Source organism: Cervus elaphus, chromosome 31 (assembly GCF_910594005.1).
Source record: "Cervus elaphus chromosome 31, mCerEla1.1, whole genome shotgun sequence".
Lineage (NCBI taxonomy): Eukaryota > Metazoa > Chordata > Mammalia > Artiodactyla > Cervidae > Cervus > Cervus elaphus.
The window spans coordinates 29,795,630-29,815,735 of record NC_057845.1 but is presented as its reverse complement, the minus strand read 5'-3'; the positions used below and the strand labels follow the sequence as shown (position 1 = coordinate 29,815,735).

The following is a 20,106-nucleotide window of genomic DNA, read 5'->3' as shown; positions in this document are numbered from 1 at the left end:
ATCAATGAATAAGTTAAATATTAATAAGGAGAAATTTGAATGTGTGTAATGGATATAGGGCTAGAAAAGCCACATAGAAAAGCCACAATTTTCCTTCTAAAATAAGCTCATTATCCATTAATAATAATAGTAATAACTATAGCTAGCACATATAGTGTTTATTATGTGATAGACACTACCCTAAGAACTCATTAAATAATTAACAGTTCTTTTAGTCAAAGCTATGGTGCTTCCAGTAGTCATGTGTGGATGTGAGAATTGAACCACAAAGAAAGCTGAGCGCCGAAGAACTGATGCTTTTGAACTGTGGTGCTGGAAAAGACTCTTGAGAGTCCCTTGGACTGCAGGTAGATTCAACCAATCAATCCTAAAGGAAATCAGCCCTTAATATTCATTGGAAGGACTGATGTTGAAGCTGAAACTCCAATAATTTGGCCACCTGATGTGAAGAACTGGCTCATTAGAAAAGACCCTGATGCTGGGGAAGATTGAAGGCAGGAGCAGAAGGTGTCAACAGAGGATGAAATGGTTGGACGACATCACTGACTCAATGGACATGAGTTTTAGCAAGCTCCGGGAGTTGGTGATGGACAGGGAAGCCTGGCGTGCTGAGGTCCACAGGATCACAGAGTCAGACACGAATGAGCAACTTAATTGAACTGACTTATTTAATCCTCCCTACACTTTGCAATTAAGAAATGAAAGCATAAGGGGATGGACCTACAGAGAAGTGAAGTAAGTCAGAGAAAGATAAATATCATGATATCACTCATACTGGAATCTAATTTTAAAAATGATAAAAATGACCTTATTTACAAAATAGAAACAGACTTACAGATGTCAAAAACAAACTTATGACTACCAAAAGGGAAATGTGGGGGTGGTGGTAGTGAGGGATAAATCAGGAGCTTGGGATGAACATACGCACACTACCATATATAAGATTGATAACCAATAATGACCTATTGTATAGCAGAGGGACCTACCTCTATTCAATATTCTGTGATAACCTGTATGAAAAAAGAATCTAAAAAATAATGAATATATGTATAACTGAATCACTCTGCCATACACCTGAAACTAACACAACATTGTAAATCAACCATACTCCAATAAAATCAAAAGAAAAAAGAAAATGAAGGCATGGGAAGGAAATTTGCAAAGGTTTATATGGAGGATCTCTGATGAGAACTCAGGCAGTCTGGATTCAGTCACTGCTCTTATCTAACCACTAATAACTTTTGATCAACCTCTTCTCTTATCCTAGCTAAATCAATTTCTAGCACTAACAAAGATCTTTTAATTCCTTTATTGTTTTAGGCACCCTTACTAACTGAATTCCATGGCTAAGCATTTGTATGACATGGTCACCAGCACAACTTTCTCAGCTCTACTAACCTTCTGCTATGCTTACCCTCCAACTTTAGTTTTCATTCAAATACTTAGTTTTTGAGCTCACACACCTAGCTTATCAATAAAAAAAACAAAATGAAAAAAACTAGTGGATGAGCCACGTGGCACTATTTCAGGTGTTGGATGTCCAGTCTCTACCGTGCTCTCATCGTTATTCAGGAATTATCTTGTCCTTGACTTATTTTCTTGCTCTTATCTCACAGTGGTTAAATATCTTTATTATCTCAAATTTTGTCACAACTTTCTATCCTTTTCTTTCTCAATTGATGAGAAAAAAATGACCAGTAGTTCCAAATCTTCAGAGATTAAATAGGACAAGAACTAAAAACTGCCCATTGGGTTTAACAACTAGGTGATTTTGGATGTTTTGGGAAAAGGAGTTTCAATATAGTAGAAACATAAGTGAACCCATAGTGTGTTAAACAATAGATGAGATAATCTCTCAAGAACATGGCAATGAAGAAAGGAATGTTATGATCGAGGGAGAGGGAGAGAATTGAGGGCAGAGCTGTCAGACACCTTTGTGATTTAGAAGGAAGCATTTTCTGTTGGTGGGCACACTGCTAAGGATTCATAGCTTGAGGAGAGAGAGACACCTTTGTGCAAAGGAAATAGTCCTTTTTCTATGGGTCAAATGCCCTCATTTGCTCGTTTGCTTGGGCATACCTTATACGGTGCATGTCTTGTAAAATTGTGATTACCTTGCATGAGGAAGGTTTTTGTTTCTATAGTTATTGGGTTTTTGTTGTTGTTCTTTTTGGTATTCCCCAGAAGCAGTCTGGATGAAGGAATGGAGAAGGCACATTCATTGATTTTAGGTTGAAGTTTTGCCCTGTGAGTATAGTAAAATCAATCACAAGGAGACAAGATAGTTAATAACACTGGCAAATTCCATGAGTAGAGGCATCTGGGAGGGATAGCAAAGGAAGACATGGCATAAATGATTATCCATCCCTCTTTTTCCATGAGATATGAGTCATCATTTTATCCAGATGCTGGCCAGCATTACAATAAGGGAAGGTAGACTTAATTCAAGCAGTGAATCACAATTAAATTAATCATAGTGGTCATATTCCTCTATGTCAGCTGTGTAGGGGTGGGTATGTGATTTAGCTCTAGCCAAAGAGATATGAAGGAAAGTTTTTCCTCGGCAAAAATGCACAGTATAAACATTTTTCTTTCCTTTAGATGTGGCCTTATGAGGAAGTGTTGTTTAGAATTGTTCAGTTCAGTTCAGTCGCTCAGTCGTGTCTGACTCTTTGAGACCCCATGGACTGCAGCACACCAGGCTTCCCTGTCCATTGCTAACTCCCAGAGTTTACCCAAACTCATGTCCACTGAGTCAGTGATGCCATCCAACCATCTTATCCTCCGTTGTCCTCTTCTGCTCCTGCCTTCAATCTTTCTCAGCATCAGGGTCTTTTCTAATAAGTCAGTTCTTTTCATCAGGTGGCCAAAGTACTGGAGTTTCATCAGGTGGCCAAAGTATTGGAGTTGAACTCAGGACTGAGTTCAACATCAGTCATTCCAATGAATATTAAAGACTGATTTCCTTTAGGATGGACTGGTTGGATCTCCTTGCAGTCCAAGGGACTCTCAAGAGACTTCTCCAACACCACAGTTCAAAAGCACCCATTCTTCTGCACTCAGCTTTCTTTATGGTCCAACTCTCACATCCATTACTGACTATTGGAAAAATCACAGCTTTGACTAGATGGACCTTTGTTGGTAAAGTAATGTCTCTGCTTTTTAATATGCTGTCTAGGTTGGTCATAACTTTCCTTCCAAGGAGCAAGTGTCTTTTAATTTCATGGCTGCAGTCACCATCTGCAGTGATTTTGGAGCCCAAGAAAATAAAGTCTCTCACTGTTTCCACTGTTTCCCCATCTATTTGCCATGAAATGATGGGACCAGATGCCATGAACTTAGTTTTCTGAATCTTGAGTTTTAAGCCAACTTTTTCACTCTCCTCTTTCATTTCTTTGAGAGACTCTTCAGTTCCTCTTCGCTTTCTGCCACAAGGGTGGTGTCATCTGCATATCTGCTGCCGCTGCTGCTCCTAAGTCGCTTCAGTCGTGTCTGACTCTGTGCGACCCCATAGATGGCAGCCCACCAGGCTCCTCTGTCCCTGGGATTCTCCAGGCACGAATATTGGAGTGGGTTGCCATTTCCCTCTCCAATGCATGCATGCATGCTAAGTCGCTTCAGTCGTGTCTGACTCTGTGTGACCCTAAGGACAGCAGTTCATCAGGCTCCTCTGACCACAGGATTCTCTAGGCAAGAATACTGGAGTGGGTTGAAATTTCCTTCTCCACTGCATATTTGAGGTTATTGATATTTCTCCCAGCAATCTTGTTCCCAGCTTGTGCTTCATCCAACCTACATTTCTCATGAGGTACTCTGAATATAAGTTAAATAAGCAGGGAAGTTGTGGTGGTCATTTTACATCCATGAGGAGACAAAATTGAGGTGACAGCCTACATAATGAGGAAATGAAAGAACCAAGGAACCCGGGTCATCAATGACTTTATTAAAGATAAAAGGGTTACTGTTATTCACTTCTTTCAGAAATTTGTCTTCTCAGAAATCACATTCTCCTTTATCATTACTGCTGGTTTTTACTTTGAAGTTATTTATTTTTACTTCTCTCTCTGGAGTTTGATTATATATCTGGTTTTCTTTTTCTCCTAGTGATTTTCAATAGGGGACATATGTTAAAGAATATAGTTCATATTATTTCTACTTTAAAATTATATTATGGTATTTTAAAAACAATTTTACTGAGCTATAATCCACATATCATCAGTTCAGTTCAGTTCAGTTGCTCAGTCGTGTCCGACTCTTTGTGAACCCATGAATCGCAACACACCAGGCCTCCCTGTCCATCACAAACTCCCGGAGTCCACCGAAACCATGTCCATCGAGTCGGTGATGCCATCCAGCCATCTCATCCTCCGTCATCCCCTTCTCCTCCTGCCCCCAATCCCCCCACAAATCAGGGTATTTTCCAATGAATCAGCTCTTCGCATAAGGTGGCCAAACTATTGGATTTCCGCTTCAGCCTCAGTCCTTCCAAAGAACACCCAGGACTGATCTCCTTTAGGATGGACTGGTTGGATCTCCTTGCAGTCCAAGGGGCTCTCAATAGTCTTCTTCAACACCACAGTTCAAAAGCATCAATTCTTCAGCACTCAGCTTTCTTCACAGTCCAACTCTCACATCCATACATAACTACTGGAAAAACCATAACCTTGACTAGACGGATCTTTGCTGGCAAAGTAATGCCTCTGATTTTAAATATGCTATCCAGGTTGGTCACAACTTTCCTTACAAGGAGTAAGCATCTTTTAATTTCATGGCTGCAATCACCAACTGCAGTGATTATGGAGCCCCCCAAAATAAAGTATGACACTGTTTCCACTGTTTCCTAATCTATTCCCCATGAAGTGATGGGACCAGAGGTCATGATCTTAGTTTTCTGATTGTTGAGCTTTAAGCCAACTTTTTCACTCTCCTCCTTCAAGTCCATCAAGAGGCTTTATAGTTCGTCTTCACTTTCTGTCATAAGGGTGGTGTCATCTGAATGTCTGAGGTTATTGATATTTCCCCTGGCAATCTTGATTCCAGCTTGTGCTTCTTCTAGCCCAATGTTTCTCATGATGTACTCTGCATATAAGTTAAATAAGCAGGGTGAAAAAATACAGCCTTGACATACTCCTTTTCCTATTTGGAATCAGTCTGTTGTTCCATGTCCAGTTCTAACTGTTGCTTCCTGACCCGCATACACGTTTCTCAAGAGACAGGTCAGATGATCTGGTAACCCCATCTCTTTCAGAATTTTCCACAGTTTATTGTGATCCACATAGTCAAAGGCTTTGGCATAGTCAATAAAGCAGAAACATATGTTTTTCTGGAACTCTCTTGCTTTTTTGATGATCCAGCAGATGTTGGCAATTTGATCTCTGGTTCCTCTACCTTTTCTAAAACCAGCTTGAACATCTGGAAGTTCTCGGTTCATGTATTGCTGAAGCCTGGCTTGGAGAATTTCAAGCATTACTTTACTAGCGCGTGAGATGAGTGCAATTGTGCAGTAGTTTGAGCATTCTTTGGCATTGCTTCTTTGGGATTGGAATGAAGACAGACCTTTTTCAGTCCTGTGGCCACTGCTGAGTTCCCCAAATTTGCTGTCATATTGAGTGCAGCACTTTCACAGCATCATCTTTCAGGATTTGAAATAGCTCAACTGGAATTCCATCACGTCCACTAGCTCTGTTCGTAGTGATGCTTTCTAAAGCCCACTTGACTTCACATTCCAGGATGTCTGGCTCTAGGTGAGTGATCACACCATCGTGATTATCTGGGTTGTGAAGATCTTTTTTATACAGTTCTTCTGTGTATTCTTGCCACCTTTTCTTGATATCTTCTGCTTCTGTTAAGTCTGCACTGCTTCTATCCTTTGTTCAGCCCATCTTTTCATGAAATGTTCCCTTGGTATCTCTAATTTTCTTGAAGAGATCTCTAGTCTTTGCCATTCTGTTGTTTTCCTCTATTTCTTTGCATTGATCACTGAGAAAGGCTTTCTTATCTCTCTTTGCTATTCTTTGGAACTCTGCATTCAGATGGGAATATCTTTCCTTTTCTCCTTTGCTTTTCGCTTCTTTTCTTTTCACAGCTATTTGTAAGGCCTCTTCAGACAGCCATTTTGCTTTTGTTGCATTTCTTTTTCTTGGGGATGGTCTTAATAACTGTCTCCTGTAAAGTGTCACGATCCTCCGTCCATAGTTCATCAGGCACTCTGTCTATCAGATCTAGTCCCTTAACTGTTTCTCACTTCCACTGTATAGTCATAAGGGATTTGATTTAGGTCATACCTGAATGGTCTAGTGGTTTTCCCTACTTTCTTAAGTATGAATTTGGCAATAAGGAGTTCATGACCTGAGCCACAGTCAGCTCCTGGTCTTGTTTTTGCTGACTGTATAGAGCTTCTCCATCTTTGGCTGCAAAGAATATAATCAATATGATTTTGGTGTTGACCATCTGGTGATGTCCATGTGTAGAGTCTTCTCTTGTGTTGTTGGAAGAGGGTGTTTGCTATGACCAGTGCGTTCTCTTGGCAAAACTCTATTAGCCTTTGCCCTGCTTCATTCTGTACTCCAAGGCCAAATTTGCCTGTTACTCCAGGTGTTTCCTGACTTCCCACTTTTGCATTTCAGTCCCGTATAATGAAAAGGACATCTTTTTTGGGTGTTAGTTTTAAACGGTCTTGTAGGTCTTCATAGAACCATTCAACTTCAGCTTCTTCAGCATTTCTGGTTGGTGCATAGGCTTGGATTGCTGTGATACTGAATGGTTTCCCTTGGAAATGAACAGAGATCATTCTGTCATTTTTGAGATTGCATCCAAGTACTGAATTTTGGACTCTTTTGTTGAGTATGATGGCTACTCCATTTCTTCTAAGTGTTCCTGCCCACAGTAGTGGATATAATTGTCATCTGAGTTAAATTCACCCATTCCAGTCCATCTTAGTTCGCTGATTCCTAGAACGTTGATGTTCACTCTTGCCATCTCCTGTTTGACCACTTCCAATTTGCCTTGATCATGGACCTAACATTCCAGGTTCCTATGCAGTATTTCTCTTTACAGCATCAGACCGTGCTTCTATCACCAGTTCCATCCACAACTGGGTATTGTTTTTGCTTTGGCTCCATCCCTTCATTCTTTCTGGAGTTATTTCCCCACCGATCTCCAGTAGCATACTGTGCACCTCTATCGACCTGGGGAGTTCCTCTTTCCGTATCCTATCATTTTGCCTTTTCCTATGGTTCATGGGGTTCTCAAGGCAAGAATACTGAAGTGGTTTGCCATTCCCTTCTCCAGTGGACCACATTCTGTCAGACCTCTCCACCATGACCCATCTGTCTTGGGTCGCCCCACACGGCTTGGCTTAGTTTCATTGAGTTAAGACAAGGCTGTGGTCTGTGTGATCAGATTGGCTAATCTTCTGTGATTACGGTTTCAATGTGCCTGCGCTCTGATGCCCTCTCACAACACCTGCCATCTTACTTGGGTTTCTCTTACCTTGGACATGGGGTAACCTACTTAAAGTGTAAAATTCCAATAGTTTTGAGTCTAGCCACAGAGCTGTGCAACCATGACCATGATCAATTCTAGAAAAATTCTATTACACCTAAAAGAAACCCTCTACGCATTTGTGTGTGTGTGTGTGTGTGTGTGCATGCACATGTGTGTGCAGACACATGCTCACGCACATCCAATTCTTTGCAACATCATGGACAGACTGTGGTCTACCAGGCTCCTCTGTCCATGGGATTTTTCTGGCAAGAAACGGGCGGGGTACCATTTCCTCCTCCAGGGGCTCTTCCAAACCCAGGGATTGAACCTGTGTCTCCTGCAAATCAGGTGGATTCTTTACCACTGAGCCACCAGAGAAGACCCTACCCATTATTAGTCACTTTCTATTTCCTTCAGCCCTCTGAAACCAATACTCTGCTTGCTATCTGTACAGATTTACCTATTCTATGAGCTTTTGGGTAGTGGGGAGTTGTATTATCCATCACTAATCACTAGTATCTAGGAAACTGGCTGGCATATGGGATTTCAATAAATATCTGTTAAGTAGTAAACAAGGTAGAAAACACCCCTATACTCTTGGAGTTTGCATCGTAAAAGAGATCAATAAATAAAAAAGAAACACCTAAACTTTGTTTAACCGTTTATAGGAGAGAAAATACTGAAATATTTAGATAGTGGAATTAGAGGCTTCTCAGAGATGAGTTGACGTTTATGGTGAGACCTCAGTGAATCCTGGGATAGAAACAGCTATGGGAAGCAAATTCTCAACAGAGGAAAGGGCAAAATCTCAGAGACAAAGTGTTAGTGGGTTTCAAGAAAGTCAGTGTGATTTCAAACTAGTAAAGCTGGAGAATGGTAAATGGTAGGAAGGTAGTCATATTTAACTTCAGGTAAACCAAATATGGGCTTCCCTTGTGGCTCAGCTGGTAAAGATTCTGCCTGCAATGTGGGAGACCTGGGTTTGATCCCTCGGTTGGGAAGATTCCCCTGGAGAAGGGAAAGGCTACCCACTCCAGTTTTCTGGCCTGGAGAATTCCTTGGACTGTTAAGTCCATGGGGTCACAGAGTTGGACATGACTAAGTGACTGTCACTTTCTCAAACCAAGCATATTATTTAGGTTGTAAGATTCATTCCTTGCATGGACCCTTACTATTCAAACTGGGCTTCCAACCTTCAGAGGCAGCATCACCTCTGGAGTTTGCTACAATTTCAATATTTGCGGCACCACTTGGAAACAATAGTCTGAACTTTTAACAGGCTCCCTAGGTGATTCATAGTGTAGGGGGAGTTTGTAATTTCCTGGGTTCTGTCTTGTCATAACAAAAATTTGAAGCAAAAGACCAGTGCTACAGTTACATGTTACAGTTCAGGTTTATTTAGAAAGCAAAGGAAAACACAGCCTCCAGGCATGAGTGCATGCCACCCCAAAAGAGACAGGAGAAGAGTGGCCTCTTGGTCCAATTTTGGCTCCTCTTTTTAAAGTTTTTTCTCCCCACCCCCCAGTCCTGCTCTACCTAAATTGGGCTAGCCAGGAGTGCTATTTGTTCTACCTAAAGTCCTCACTAGGGTCCTTGGACCTTCCTTTGCTCTATTTTCTAGGGCTTTTCCCTTCCTTGTCTTGCCATTCTGAACTCCTTTGTCCTATTCTAACTACCTAACAATAGGCACATTAAAGCTTGGGAAACACTAGAGAATGGATTGGAGGTGAGAAAGAAAAGAAGAGAAACAGGCTGCCTGAATGAGTGATAGCAAAAAGGATGAGAAGACTGACAGTATCTTACGGAGATACTTGGTTTAGGACTCTAAAGCAGATAAATAGCGATTTCAATAGGCAGGTGGTAAAACGAAACTGGATTTCTGAGAAAAGTTTAGGACTGGAAATACAGGTCTGTGGATCTACTGGGTATTGCATTTCTGAGTGTCAAGTGTTACTTATAAATGTTTGAATGTTGTCTTTCTGAAGGTTTTCCAAGTCCTCCCCTATTTAACTTTGACGCTTACTAGATAATCTTTCATCAAGACATCATTAATTTTTTCATAAAAAGTATTTAGAACGCTTTAAAATCGAAGGTCCATGGCTGATCAACATGTCCTTCTCCATAGCCTCTTGGATTCTCCACACTTCTCGGTCTTAACTGGGACAGAGAGCCGCCAAGCTTCTCCAAGTTTCTAGATACAAATTAGCTTGGAAACTCCTGGGCTGGTGGGTCCGCTTGTCTTAGGGAACAATCTGTAGTCTTAAAAAAAGATCTTGTAGTTAAAAACCAGTTAACGGGAATGAAAGAACATAAGTAGGTTACAAGTTGGGAAGACCACCTAGTCGCCCCCATTCTTAAGCAAAGAGGAAGAGCTTGCTTGCTTTATCACTTCCTTAATAAATGTCCCAGTTAAATCCCAATTTAATGTTCTTCCCTATACCGTCTGTCTCCTTAAGACTAGCTGAATTGTTGAGGCTTGTTTACAGTAATTAAAAAGACAAAGGGCCTTTCTTTCTTTCTTGAGGTATGGGGCATGGTAAAAGTTTTTTCATAATTTCAATCCTCAATCGCTGGGAACTCTGAGAATAACGCCAGAACACTAGAGTATCCCCGGGATGATTTAAGGATGTTGCCTTTTAGAGACAGAGAAAACCGAAGCGAGTACTGCTGAAGAGGCGATACGAAGATTTTTTTCAACGGTATTGTTTTATCCCTTGACTGTTCTGGGAGAGAACAGATACTTCACTGTTCCCCTCACAGTGAATTCTTGAACTGTCTGAAACACTCAGCTAACAATAAAAAACTCTCAAGAGGAAAAGTTCCTTCCAAAAACCCATACATCCATCTGGAGGGTTTGCTGCCAGTGAGAGTTGTTTTAAAGAAAGAAAAGCTGAGGGGCGGGGGGGGGGGGGGGGTGAGGGGGGTTGTGTTGCTGCGGAGCTAAGAATGAGGTCAGGGTGGGTCAAGGTCTGCCGGGACCCCCGGCGGAGCGGCTGAGGGAAGAAAGGGCAGGTCTCCACGGCCTCCAGGTGGGAGTCGCGGGAGTAGGCGGAGGGGCCTGTCTGGGCGCCTCCTCCCCTCGCGGGACGTGCGTCTGGGGATCACTCCGGCCCCGCTCCTCCCCGCCGGCGGGGGGAGAAGGGGGACAGGAGGCCGTCCCATGCGGCTATAAAGGGCCCTGGGCCTCCACAGTTCGCCTCGGCTCGCCCGGGCGTCCTCTGGCTCCGCTCTCGCCGCTTTCCTCCCGGCTAAAGCTCGCGCGGCCGCTCCGGCTCCACTCGACCCTCTCGGGCCTCGGCTACTCGGGCTGCGGCGGAAGATGGCGGCTCCGGCAGGTCCCTCGGCTCGGGCGGCTGAGGCCGAAGTCTCTGAGGAGGCGCTAGCCGCCGCTCTGGCGGACGTGCCCGAACTAGCCCGCCTTCTAGAGACAGACCCGTACCTGAAGCCCTACGCTCCGGACTTCCAGCGCAGGTACCGCCCCCCCACCTTGGAGCTCTCCCCCCCATCCCCCCACGACCCCCCCACCCGCCACGCCTCTGAACCAGGAAGCCCGTCTTCTGGGCTCCCGCCGCCCCTCTGCTCCCGGGCGTGCAGGCCCCGCCCCTCGTCGGCTCCACCCCCGCCGGCCCCGCCCCACACCCTGGTGGGTTGCAGCTTCTGAGCGTGGGCGAGGGGCTGAGTCCAGTAATCGGGTTCAGCGGCTTCCGGAGTTGTGGCTTGACAACTCTTACCGCCGGTCTAGACGCAGGAGCGCTGAATAAACTTGACTCATCTCTGTCTCCTCCCTTCGAATCGGCGGTTTTGCGCCCCTGGGTGTGTGCTTTGGCGGCCAGCCCGCGTTTCCTCAGGTGCTGATGCGGAAGGAGGCCTTGGCACTGCAGGTTTAGTGATTCTTCCGTGCACCAGGGTGGTCCCGTGAATTAGCATGTGCACAACACCCGGCCTGTGTAACTGCGCTTTAAAAACTTTCTCGTTTATTTAATAGCCAATGTTGTGACTTTACGTCCAATAGGATTCTTCCAGGCAGCTTCCCCACTCCCCCCACCCTGCCCCGTTGTTAATATTTCTCCTCTCAGAGAAGATTGAATGTATTTTGGTCATCTTGGTCCATTTTTTTTTTTTTTTTTTAACCCCCTTAATCCGTGTTTGGCATTGTCATCCTGAAGATGGAGAACGTCAAGGAAAGCCACACTTCTAGATGCCGATTTAGTATACTTTTAGCTTGTCTCCTCTTATTCTAAAGTTGGTAAGATTCCGGTAGTCAGCTCAACTTAAAAGGTATAATTTTTAAGACTAAAATAGTTGTTATAGTAGTTATATTTGTGAGATAAGCACATTGTGATTTAATGATTTCTGCCCTTTCAGCAGAGGCTCTTCAAAAATACCATGGCAACAGAGTATACCTAGTCATATTTTCAAGTAGAATACTTAATAGTAGTTGCTAGCAAGAAGCAGCATTGGGGGTAATGAAACACAATTGGTTGGTGTTTGGAAAAGAAAGTCTTAGGTTGATGACCTGGCATTGTCACTTATTGCCTGTACACAATTCAGCAACTCTTTAGTAAGGGTCCCTTAGGCTGAGACGTAAGGAGTCTGCCTGCAATGTGGGAGACCTAGGATCCATCCCTGGGTTGGGAAGATTCCCCTGGAGCAGGGAATGGCAACCACCTCCACTATTCTTGCCTGAAAAAGCCCACTGATGGAGGAGCCTGGCAGTCTACAGTCCGTGAGGTCACAGAGAGTCGGACAGGACAGACTTTCTTAGGAACAAAAAGTAAGGGACACAGAGTTGAATACAAAACTTCATTCCAGAGCTTGTATAGCCTCATACATGCTGCTGCTGCTAAGTCGCTTCAGTGGTGTCCAACTCTGTGCGACCCCGTAGACAGCAGCCCACCAGGCTCTGCCTTCCCTGGGATTCTCTAGGCAAGAACACTGGAGTGGGATGCAGTTTCCTTCTCCAATGCATGAAAGTGAAAAGTGAAAGTGAAGTCACTCAGTCCTGTCAGACTCTTAGCGACCCAATGTAGTGCAGCCCACCAGGCGCCTCCATCCATGGGATTTTCCAGGCAAGAGTACTGGAGTGGGCTGCCATTGTCTTCTTGGAGCCTAAAGCATGGGTGCCTGCTAAATCATTTCAATAGTGTCTGACTCTGTGCGACCCTGTGGACTGTAGCCTGCCACGCTTTTCTGTCCATGGGACTCTCCAGGTAACAATACTGGAGTGGGTTGCCATGCCCTTATCCAGGGGATATTCCTGACCCAGGGATGGAACCCATGTGTCCTATGTCTCCTTCATTGGCAGGCGGGCTCTTTAACACTCGTGCCATCTGGGAAGGCCCTAATGAGATCTTCTCAAAGGAGTCACCTTGAATGTTGGTCAGTTAATCAGATGTTAGGCCTTCATATAAGCAATTTGGGGAATAGCCTTGTGAATTGCCTTCAGTTTTTGCAGTAGTGCTTTCAGAGAAATTGAGTATGTAATCATCATTGTTTAAGATTAGATATGATTTAGAAATAGTCATTTTTAGAGCAAAAGATGATGGTCAGATTTTTTTTGATGTGCTTATTGATAATGACACTAATTTTCTTGGATGCTTTGTAAAGTGACACGTAAGACTTTTCTAAAAGAAGAGGTATAGAAATGTTTTGTCTATGTTTCTTTTCCTCTCTGTTTAAAAAAAAAATCAGAGGTAGATAAACATCCCTTGTTAAGTGTTTCTTTAATGTTCTTTCACTTCAACTCCATTGGGATTGAAGCAGTTTTGATTTGCTTTCATGGTTTGTCAGAACTAATGAGAGGGACAAAGGCCAGAATAAAGAAAGGGGGCAGTCCAGTGTTCTTGATGAAAAAGCTGGTCCAATGGTCCTTGTGCCTCACTCTGACTTGAATTCTACTTCTGGCCTTGGTTCTGAGTAATTGCCATTTTCCAGCACACATGTTCCATTTAGGCATATCAAATAGTAATTTAGTGTTTGGCAGCAGTAACTTTAACTTTTAGCATTTGAAGAATAAAAGAATTTCTCCTTCATAGAGTTTGGTCCTGGTTACTATTCCTATTTTCTGTTCATTTCTAACCATCCACTCAGGCAGTGTGTCTTTGGCCTAACACAAATGTACAACCAAACATAGGTGCAAAGTTTGCTTACTAAGCAGTGAAGAAAATTTAGAGTACAAATAATACCAGTATAACAATGATGGTGGAGGCAGTTTCTCACTGATGGACTGTCTTATTCTTCCCCAGCCACCGTGTCTTCATTAGAAATCCTGCAATATACATTTATTCTTGCTTACCTTTTCTGTAACTATAAGAATTTTGAATCAAGTGCGATGATTAGTGAATTACTCTGTGCCATATAATAAAAATTAGACATTAGTGTGTGTGATAGGCCCTATGGTGTCTCACTGATTACCTCCTAAGGTAGAATTTTCCTTTTGGCTTTTCTGCTTTTTTTTTTTTTGGCCTGTTATTTATATGGCAGTTAGTTGCTGTATCATAATTCAAACATCGTAGTGCTTTAAAACAGCGTTCAATTGTCCCCGTGTTACATTCCAGCATGAGTCAGGCTCTCCTCGTGGCAGTCATTCAAGGATCTAGGCTGATGAAGGCTTTATTTTGAAACATGTTTCTCCAATGTCAGTGGCCAGGAATGGAGAACATGTTGAACTATGCACTGTTTTCTTACAGCTTTTGCCTAGCAATCAGGTACTTCCGCTGATTCATATATTGGCCAGTGTAAGTCAAATGTGACTTCTCAACTGTGTGGGTGGAACAGAAAACACTTTTGTGAATAGCAGGATGAACAACCCAGTTGCAGTAATACTTGTCTATACCCTCTGTTTATATAGTAACTTTTATATATATTATAGTATTGACTCCTTATAACAGAACTGCAAGGTAGGAAGAGTGGGTGCTTTTTTGTTTTTCCTGTTTTACACATGAAGAACCTGAGATCTGGTTCTTCATGAGTTGTTCTCATGACTTGCTGTAGCTGGAATTAATCTTTCTTTACTAAAACTGTTTCAACAAATTCATAAAAAATGACTTCTTGGTAATTTAGTGCATATTTCTTTATCTCTAGTATTGGACATTTTGGACCACTTACTAGATCCTTGAAGCCATGATACTGTAGCTTTTGCTTTTCTTCCATTATCTCTGGTGGTTTCTCCTTAGCCTCTTCCAGATTATTAACATAAGAGATTCTCAGGGCTCTTTCTTTGGTTCCTTTATGGATTTCTGTTTTATATGCATACTTTCCATAGGCATTCTCATCCATCCCAAGAATTCCACCTGTGTACAGAGGCCGCCCACGTCTGTTTTCACCCTAAATCTCCCCTGGTCTTAGTCTTCTGGACTTACTATCAGTATCTGCACTTTGATGTACTCTAAGTGTAATACTCAATGTGTATAAAACTGAACTTAGGGTTTTTCATCCCAGGCCTGATCATCCTTTTATACCTTATCTCCATGTGTGGTATTAATTAGTCTTCTCCCCTTTTCCTTTTTGTCTCCAAGTCTAATCAACAGTAGCTCCTAGCTACTTTCAGGTATATGTGGCACTGTATTCCTACTGCTATCCTCATACTCAAGTTGCTAGTATCTCTAACCTGGTTTATAAAAACAGCTCACAGTTTTGAAATCTTCTCAACCATTTCATGGCTCTTAAAATATAGTGTGGTCTCTTTCTCATGACCTAGAAGGCTGTTATCTGGTCCCTGTTGACTTTTTTAGCCTCATCTGTGTACCCTCCTTCTCACTCTGTACCATCTAATCAGAATCAGGCTCAATGTAAAGAGGTAGCTGGGATGTCTGCAGACTGTTCTCTAAAGGGCACCAAAATATCACTAGAATAACTTGAATAGATTGTTACCAAATGTTTAAAGAATATCAATTTGAGGTTTTCCAGAACTTTGTTCTGTCCTGGACACCAGACCATGTTTTGGTCTAGCCGTGGGTCTGGCTATGGCTCTAGTAGTTTATTTCTTCTGCTTGCTGCGTACTTCGCTTCTGTCTTGTTAGTGCCTATGCATGCTTGACGACACAGGCTCGAGATGAATTACAGGCCTTCCCTGACTTCTCATCCTCAAACCTTCTTCCCACCTCTGACCTACCACCTTGGAAACCTGCATTGTAAGGATGATCATCCGCCATAATCCAGTTGTGTCTTTGCTCTTTTGTGTCTCCCACTACATTATTTGCTCCTATGGGTGGGTACGTTGTCCGTATTCTTTGCTCGCTGTTGTATTCTCAGACTGTAAAACTGGCCTATAGGAAACAGTATTGTAGTTGAATAAACGAATGAATGTCTTCTGCATTTGCTTTTCTCTTTTCTACACCAGTAAGTCTCAGGTAGCTCACTTTAAGCTAAAAAGATTAGCTAGGATGGATGGACAGAGAAGACGGGGTAGTTACCAGGAGTTGCCAGGATAGAGGAATGTATGTTTAAGTAAAAAGCTAAAAATAACCAGAGAAAATAAAGAAATTTGTTATTAATTAGATATTTCCATACTCCACAGAGACTGTGGGGTTTAATCACTGAAGGAATATTCAGTTTGAAGAGAGCCTCATGTCAAATTGCATGCTCAAGAATGGGAAGAGAGGTTTTTGTGAGCCCAAATGTGTTAAGTATCACAATTACAGTGAACATCCCTATTTTGGTAAAAATGAAAATAGCTTTTACACTGGTGTCTAATCAGAATTAGAATGTAGATTAGAGTTTGTGTATCAGCAGCCACACCAAAAATTGATTCTCACGGTGCAGGGATTTTACATTGTAGCTGAATGATGCACTTTTCTCTCAGTGTCTAGCCAAGTTATAGACTTTGAAGAAAGTCAGATGTCCATATTCTAGAAGGCAAAAAAGAATCCAAAAATTACCAGTTGTGCCTGGCCTGCTCTTCTGTACTGATAGTAGATTCCTTTGTTCTTTGCAGCTAAGATCTGTATGAACTCCAGAGTCACTCCTGAATTCTTTATAATAGTGAGCAAGAGACTCTGACCTCTTCTCATTTTCAAAGTGCCTTAAAATGACTCCATGGAGCATTTGGTTTAGTTTAGGCTCTAAATTAAAGCCTGCTGCACCATCTCTTGAGAATGACTGCAGCATCATCTCTTGAGAAACGACTCAGTGATAACTTCTCAGAGGATTCAGTTCAGCTCCCACCAGGCTGACCCCAGTTAATCATTGAGATAATAACACAGACCCTGTGAAATGTGCTATTGTTTTAGATCGATAAGCATATCATGCTGCTTGTATTTAAAAGCATGTGCTCAACTTGAATTATGCATATAGAGATATTAAAAGAAAACATGAGTGTTTTCATTGGAGAGAACTGCTGCTATCAGGTGCCTTTCATTCTAAAGTGACTTTATTATGATGCTCTTTTTGTATTGATGTCCACTTATCAGTAGAGGCTCACTACTGTTTTGAGTCCAGGATTTTTTTTGACCTTAAAATCCAAAATCAGCCCTATTCTGTTTTGTGTTTAGGGTAACAGGAGCCCAGTACATTGAAAGAAGGCAAAAATCCACGTTAGACATATGTTACACAATTTACATTCACTAATTTATTGTGCAATTGGCACTAAGTTATAGTGACTATCCTAATGTAGTGATTTCTATTGTTTAAAAGATCATGATAACTTAGATCCTAAATTTAGTTTCTTCACATGTAATATGGAAAAAAAATGAACATATGGCAGAGTGTCCATGTTGCAAAGTGCAAGAGCAAAATGAAGTTTGAATTTTAGCTGTCATGAAGGCTAAATAGCTTTAAACTCAAGGGTAAATTAGTCAACCTCTGTGAACCTTAGTTTCTCTCTCAGAAAAATATGAATTGCTCCCACCTCATAGGGGTGTCTTGAGGACGAGGAATATATGTAAAGATAAGCTTCTTTAATCTTGTATCCTGAAATTAACCAGCAGATGAAAAACCTGACCAGAAATTCCCCACAGCTCTGCTGCTTAGCAGCATCTTTACCTTAAGCCTTCTCTTTACCAACAGTGCAATTGTGTGAATGAGGTGAGGAGGTGGTAGTTTTAATCATCGTCTAATGGAGAAAGAAAAGAATATGTTTAAACTTTGATCCCTAACTTGGAGACAAAATCATAAAGCAATTGCCAGTTTACTACAAGCTGAAGGCAAGATGAGTGCTGGGATATAATGAGCGCAAAGCTCCCTTTATTGAGATAGGTAAATGCTTGACTGCAGAAACCTAAAGTCACTCTTCTCTTGATCTTCCTTTTCTGTTTTTTGTGGTCTTTCATGTGACTGCTCAGTCTTCATATTCTTGGGCATCAATCAGCTGCAGGGAATTTCTTCCTCCTGAACTCTGGACACTTGAAGGAACGGTCATACTGAGTTTACTAATAGCAGAAACAACTTTGAAAATAAGTAGGAAAAATATAATAGCAGCTTAAAATTTTGCAAATGAGAGATTTATCTAGTGGAGTCTGAACTTATGATCTATTAATAAGAAAAAATTTAAGTCCCATGTCTTACCTTGTCTGTTTTATCCTCTGTTTTTTTATCTGATGATTTTGGTTATTTTCAGTATGTTTGAATTTGTGGTAAGATACATAAAAGAAAGGAATGAAATATTCGTGTGTGTTTTAGTAGATTCATTGAGGAATAAATTATCATTAGATGGTTTCTGGTTATATCCTCTAGGTGATAATCCAAAATGTGATAATTAGGAACCAAGTCTGCATATATATATTTCTTATGTATGTAATCTTGAAGTTTTCCAAATATTTAGCAAGTGAGAAATATTTTTTTTTACTAATAAAATCATGTTACTCCATATCATCAATGTAATTTATTTTTATTTTCATAAATGATAAGCAACTAGTCACAGATAGTATTTAATTATGAATAACTGCATAATACAGGTACATTCTCTATTATTGAATGTGATCAAATCAGTTACGTGTTTAGGCATATGTAACAGAAACTGAACATGCCCTCAAAGAACAGAAAATCCCACAAACTGTGACTTATGGACATAGAGGTTTGTATTTCTCACAAAGAAAGTGAAGGTAAGTGGTTTTGGTCCTGAGCATTGATTCATCATTTATCTTTCGCCTCTACTATCTTTAGCATATGGTTTTTATTTTTACTCTTAGAAGATGGCTGGGCATATCTTGAGACCATATCTATCTTCTCAGCAGGAATAGAAGCCAACTCACTATGTCCGTTTTAGCCAAGCATGTGTTAGTTTACCTGTAAACTCCATCTCATTCTTTGAGTTTACAAATTATTGACTAGAGCTGTCCCGCGTCATGGCCATCCTTAGCTGAAAGTGAGCTGCATAATCAATGGGCTTTCCACTGCATATATATTCTCCTGAGAAATGCCTTTGACCTCGTCTCTCACAACTTCCCTCGGCTCTTTCCTTTGCTCCAGTGAGGAGACCATATGTGGCTAGAAGATGAAATGTCCCAGTGAGATCATGCTATAGTTCCCCAATATCGTATCTGTGTACAAATCTTTCTGAGCAGAATCCAAGCATTTCCACTTTGGAGAGAAGTCTGTAGCCAAATCCCTCAGAATCACCAGCCTCTGGGGCTTGGCTTTCACTTTGCTGTTCCCTGTCTGTATTTTTCCAAATTCTTCTCCTGGGACGTGTAGAGATCTTTGTGCGCTTGCTTTAGTCCGAGATGAACCTATTTGTTTCACCTCTGTCACCTGTCCCAGTGATTTGGGGAGCACTGCTGTCTTCTCTTTTAAATTTCATAGGTATTTTACTCTTAAAAATATGAGGATGTTTTGAGAGAAAATGAGTTTGTCAATTACTAATAATTTTTCCAAGTTCTCTTGGGCTCACTCAAAAATGATCTGCTTTATTTTTAAGTTATTTGAAGAATATTGTGTTTGTGGGGCTAGAAGGAAGAAAACAACTAAATTAAAGATGATAAGTTAGTTAATGCTCAGTCTTCAAACTATGAATTGTCTTTTGTTACCTAACTACATACAAGTTTATGGGCTTTCACACTGTTCTTCTAAAAGCTTAAGATGGATATGCTTTGTTCTTCAGAACATACCTGCTACAGACTCAACATATACATATAGGTTTTATCATCATAGGCATGTTCAGTGTTTCCTCTTTGACAGTAATGAGCAATTTGTGGAAGAATGGGATTCTCCTTTTTTGTCTTAGACAGTAAAGACAGCATAATGATTCCTCTTTGATATCAGAATAGATCAGTAATGTGTGTGGGGTCATATTAGTTTTTTTTTTTTTCTAAGAGGTTGTAAGTCTGTTACCCATGATCATTTTATACTGCTATTTGGAAGTCAGGAGTAACTAATGTGTGAGTTACCATTGCTTTTTCATTGTTGTATAGTCTTTTCTCAAGAGGATTGGTGATTATTCCAGGATTCTAGAGATTTACAACCACATTCATGTTTGTCATTTCCAAGCTTTTTTCCTCCTCTAGTTCTTATTTTTTCAGCATTAATAACCTCTGATGTTTTTGTTTGCTTATTTGTGCTTTTGTTTACATGTATGAGTCTTTCATCTTCTTGACCATTTCAGTTGGCAGTGCTCTTTTAATTGTATAACTTGTGCTTGCTAGTGATAGGAGTGGGTGAAGTGAATGAGTCTCTTTTTGTTTCACT

The 20,106-nt window shown here is 41.3% G+C and overlaps 1 protein-coding gene across 1 annotated transcript in view; it reads left to right on the top strand.

Moving 5' to 3' along the window:
- Window positions 1-10,495: 10,495 nt before the first annotated feature.
- GBE1 (1,4-alpha-glucan branching enzyme 1) overlaps window positions 10,496-20,106 on the top strand; it is a 290,669-nt gene continuing 281,058 nt past the window's right edge. Inside the window, exon 1 of the mRNA XM_043892923.1 lies at window positions 10,496-10,956. Within this exon, the coding sequence (XP_043748858.1) occupies window positions 10,805-10,956 (152 nt within the window). The 5' untranslated portion in view covers window positions 10,496-10,804. The remainder of the gene's footprint in view (window positions 10,957-20,106) is intronic.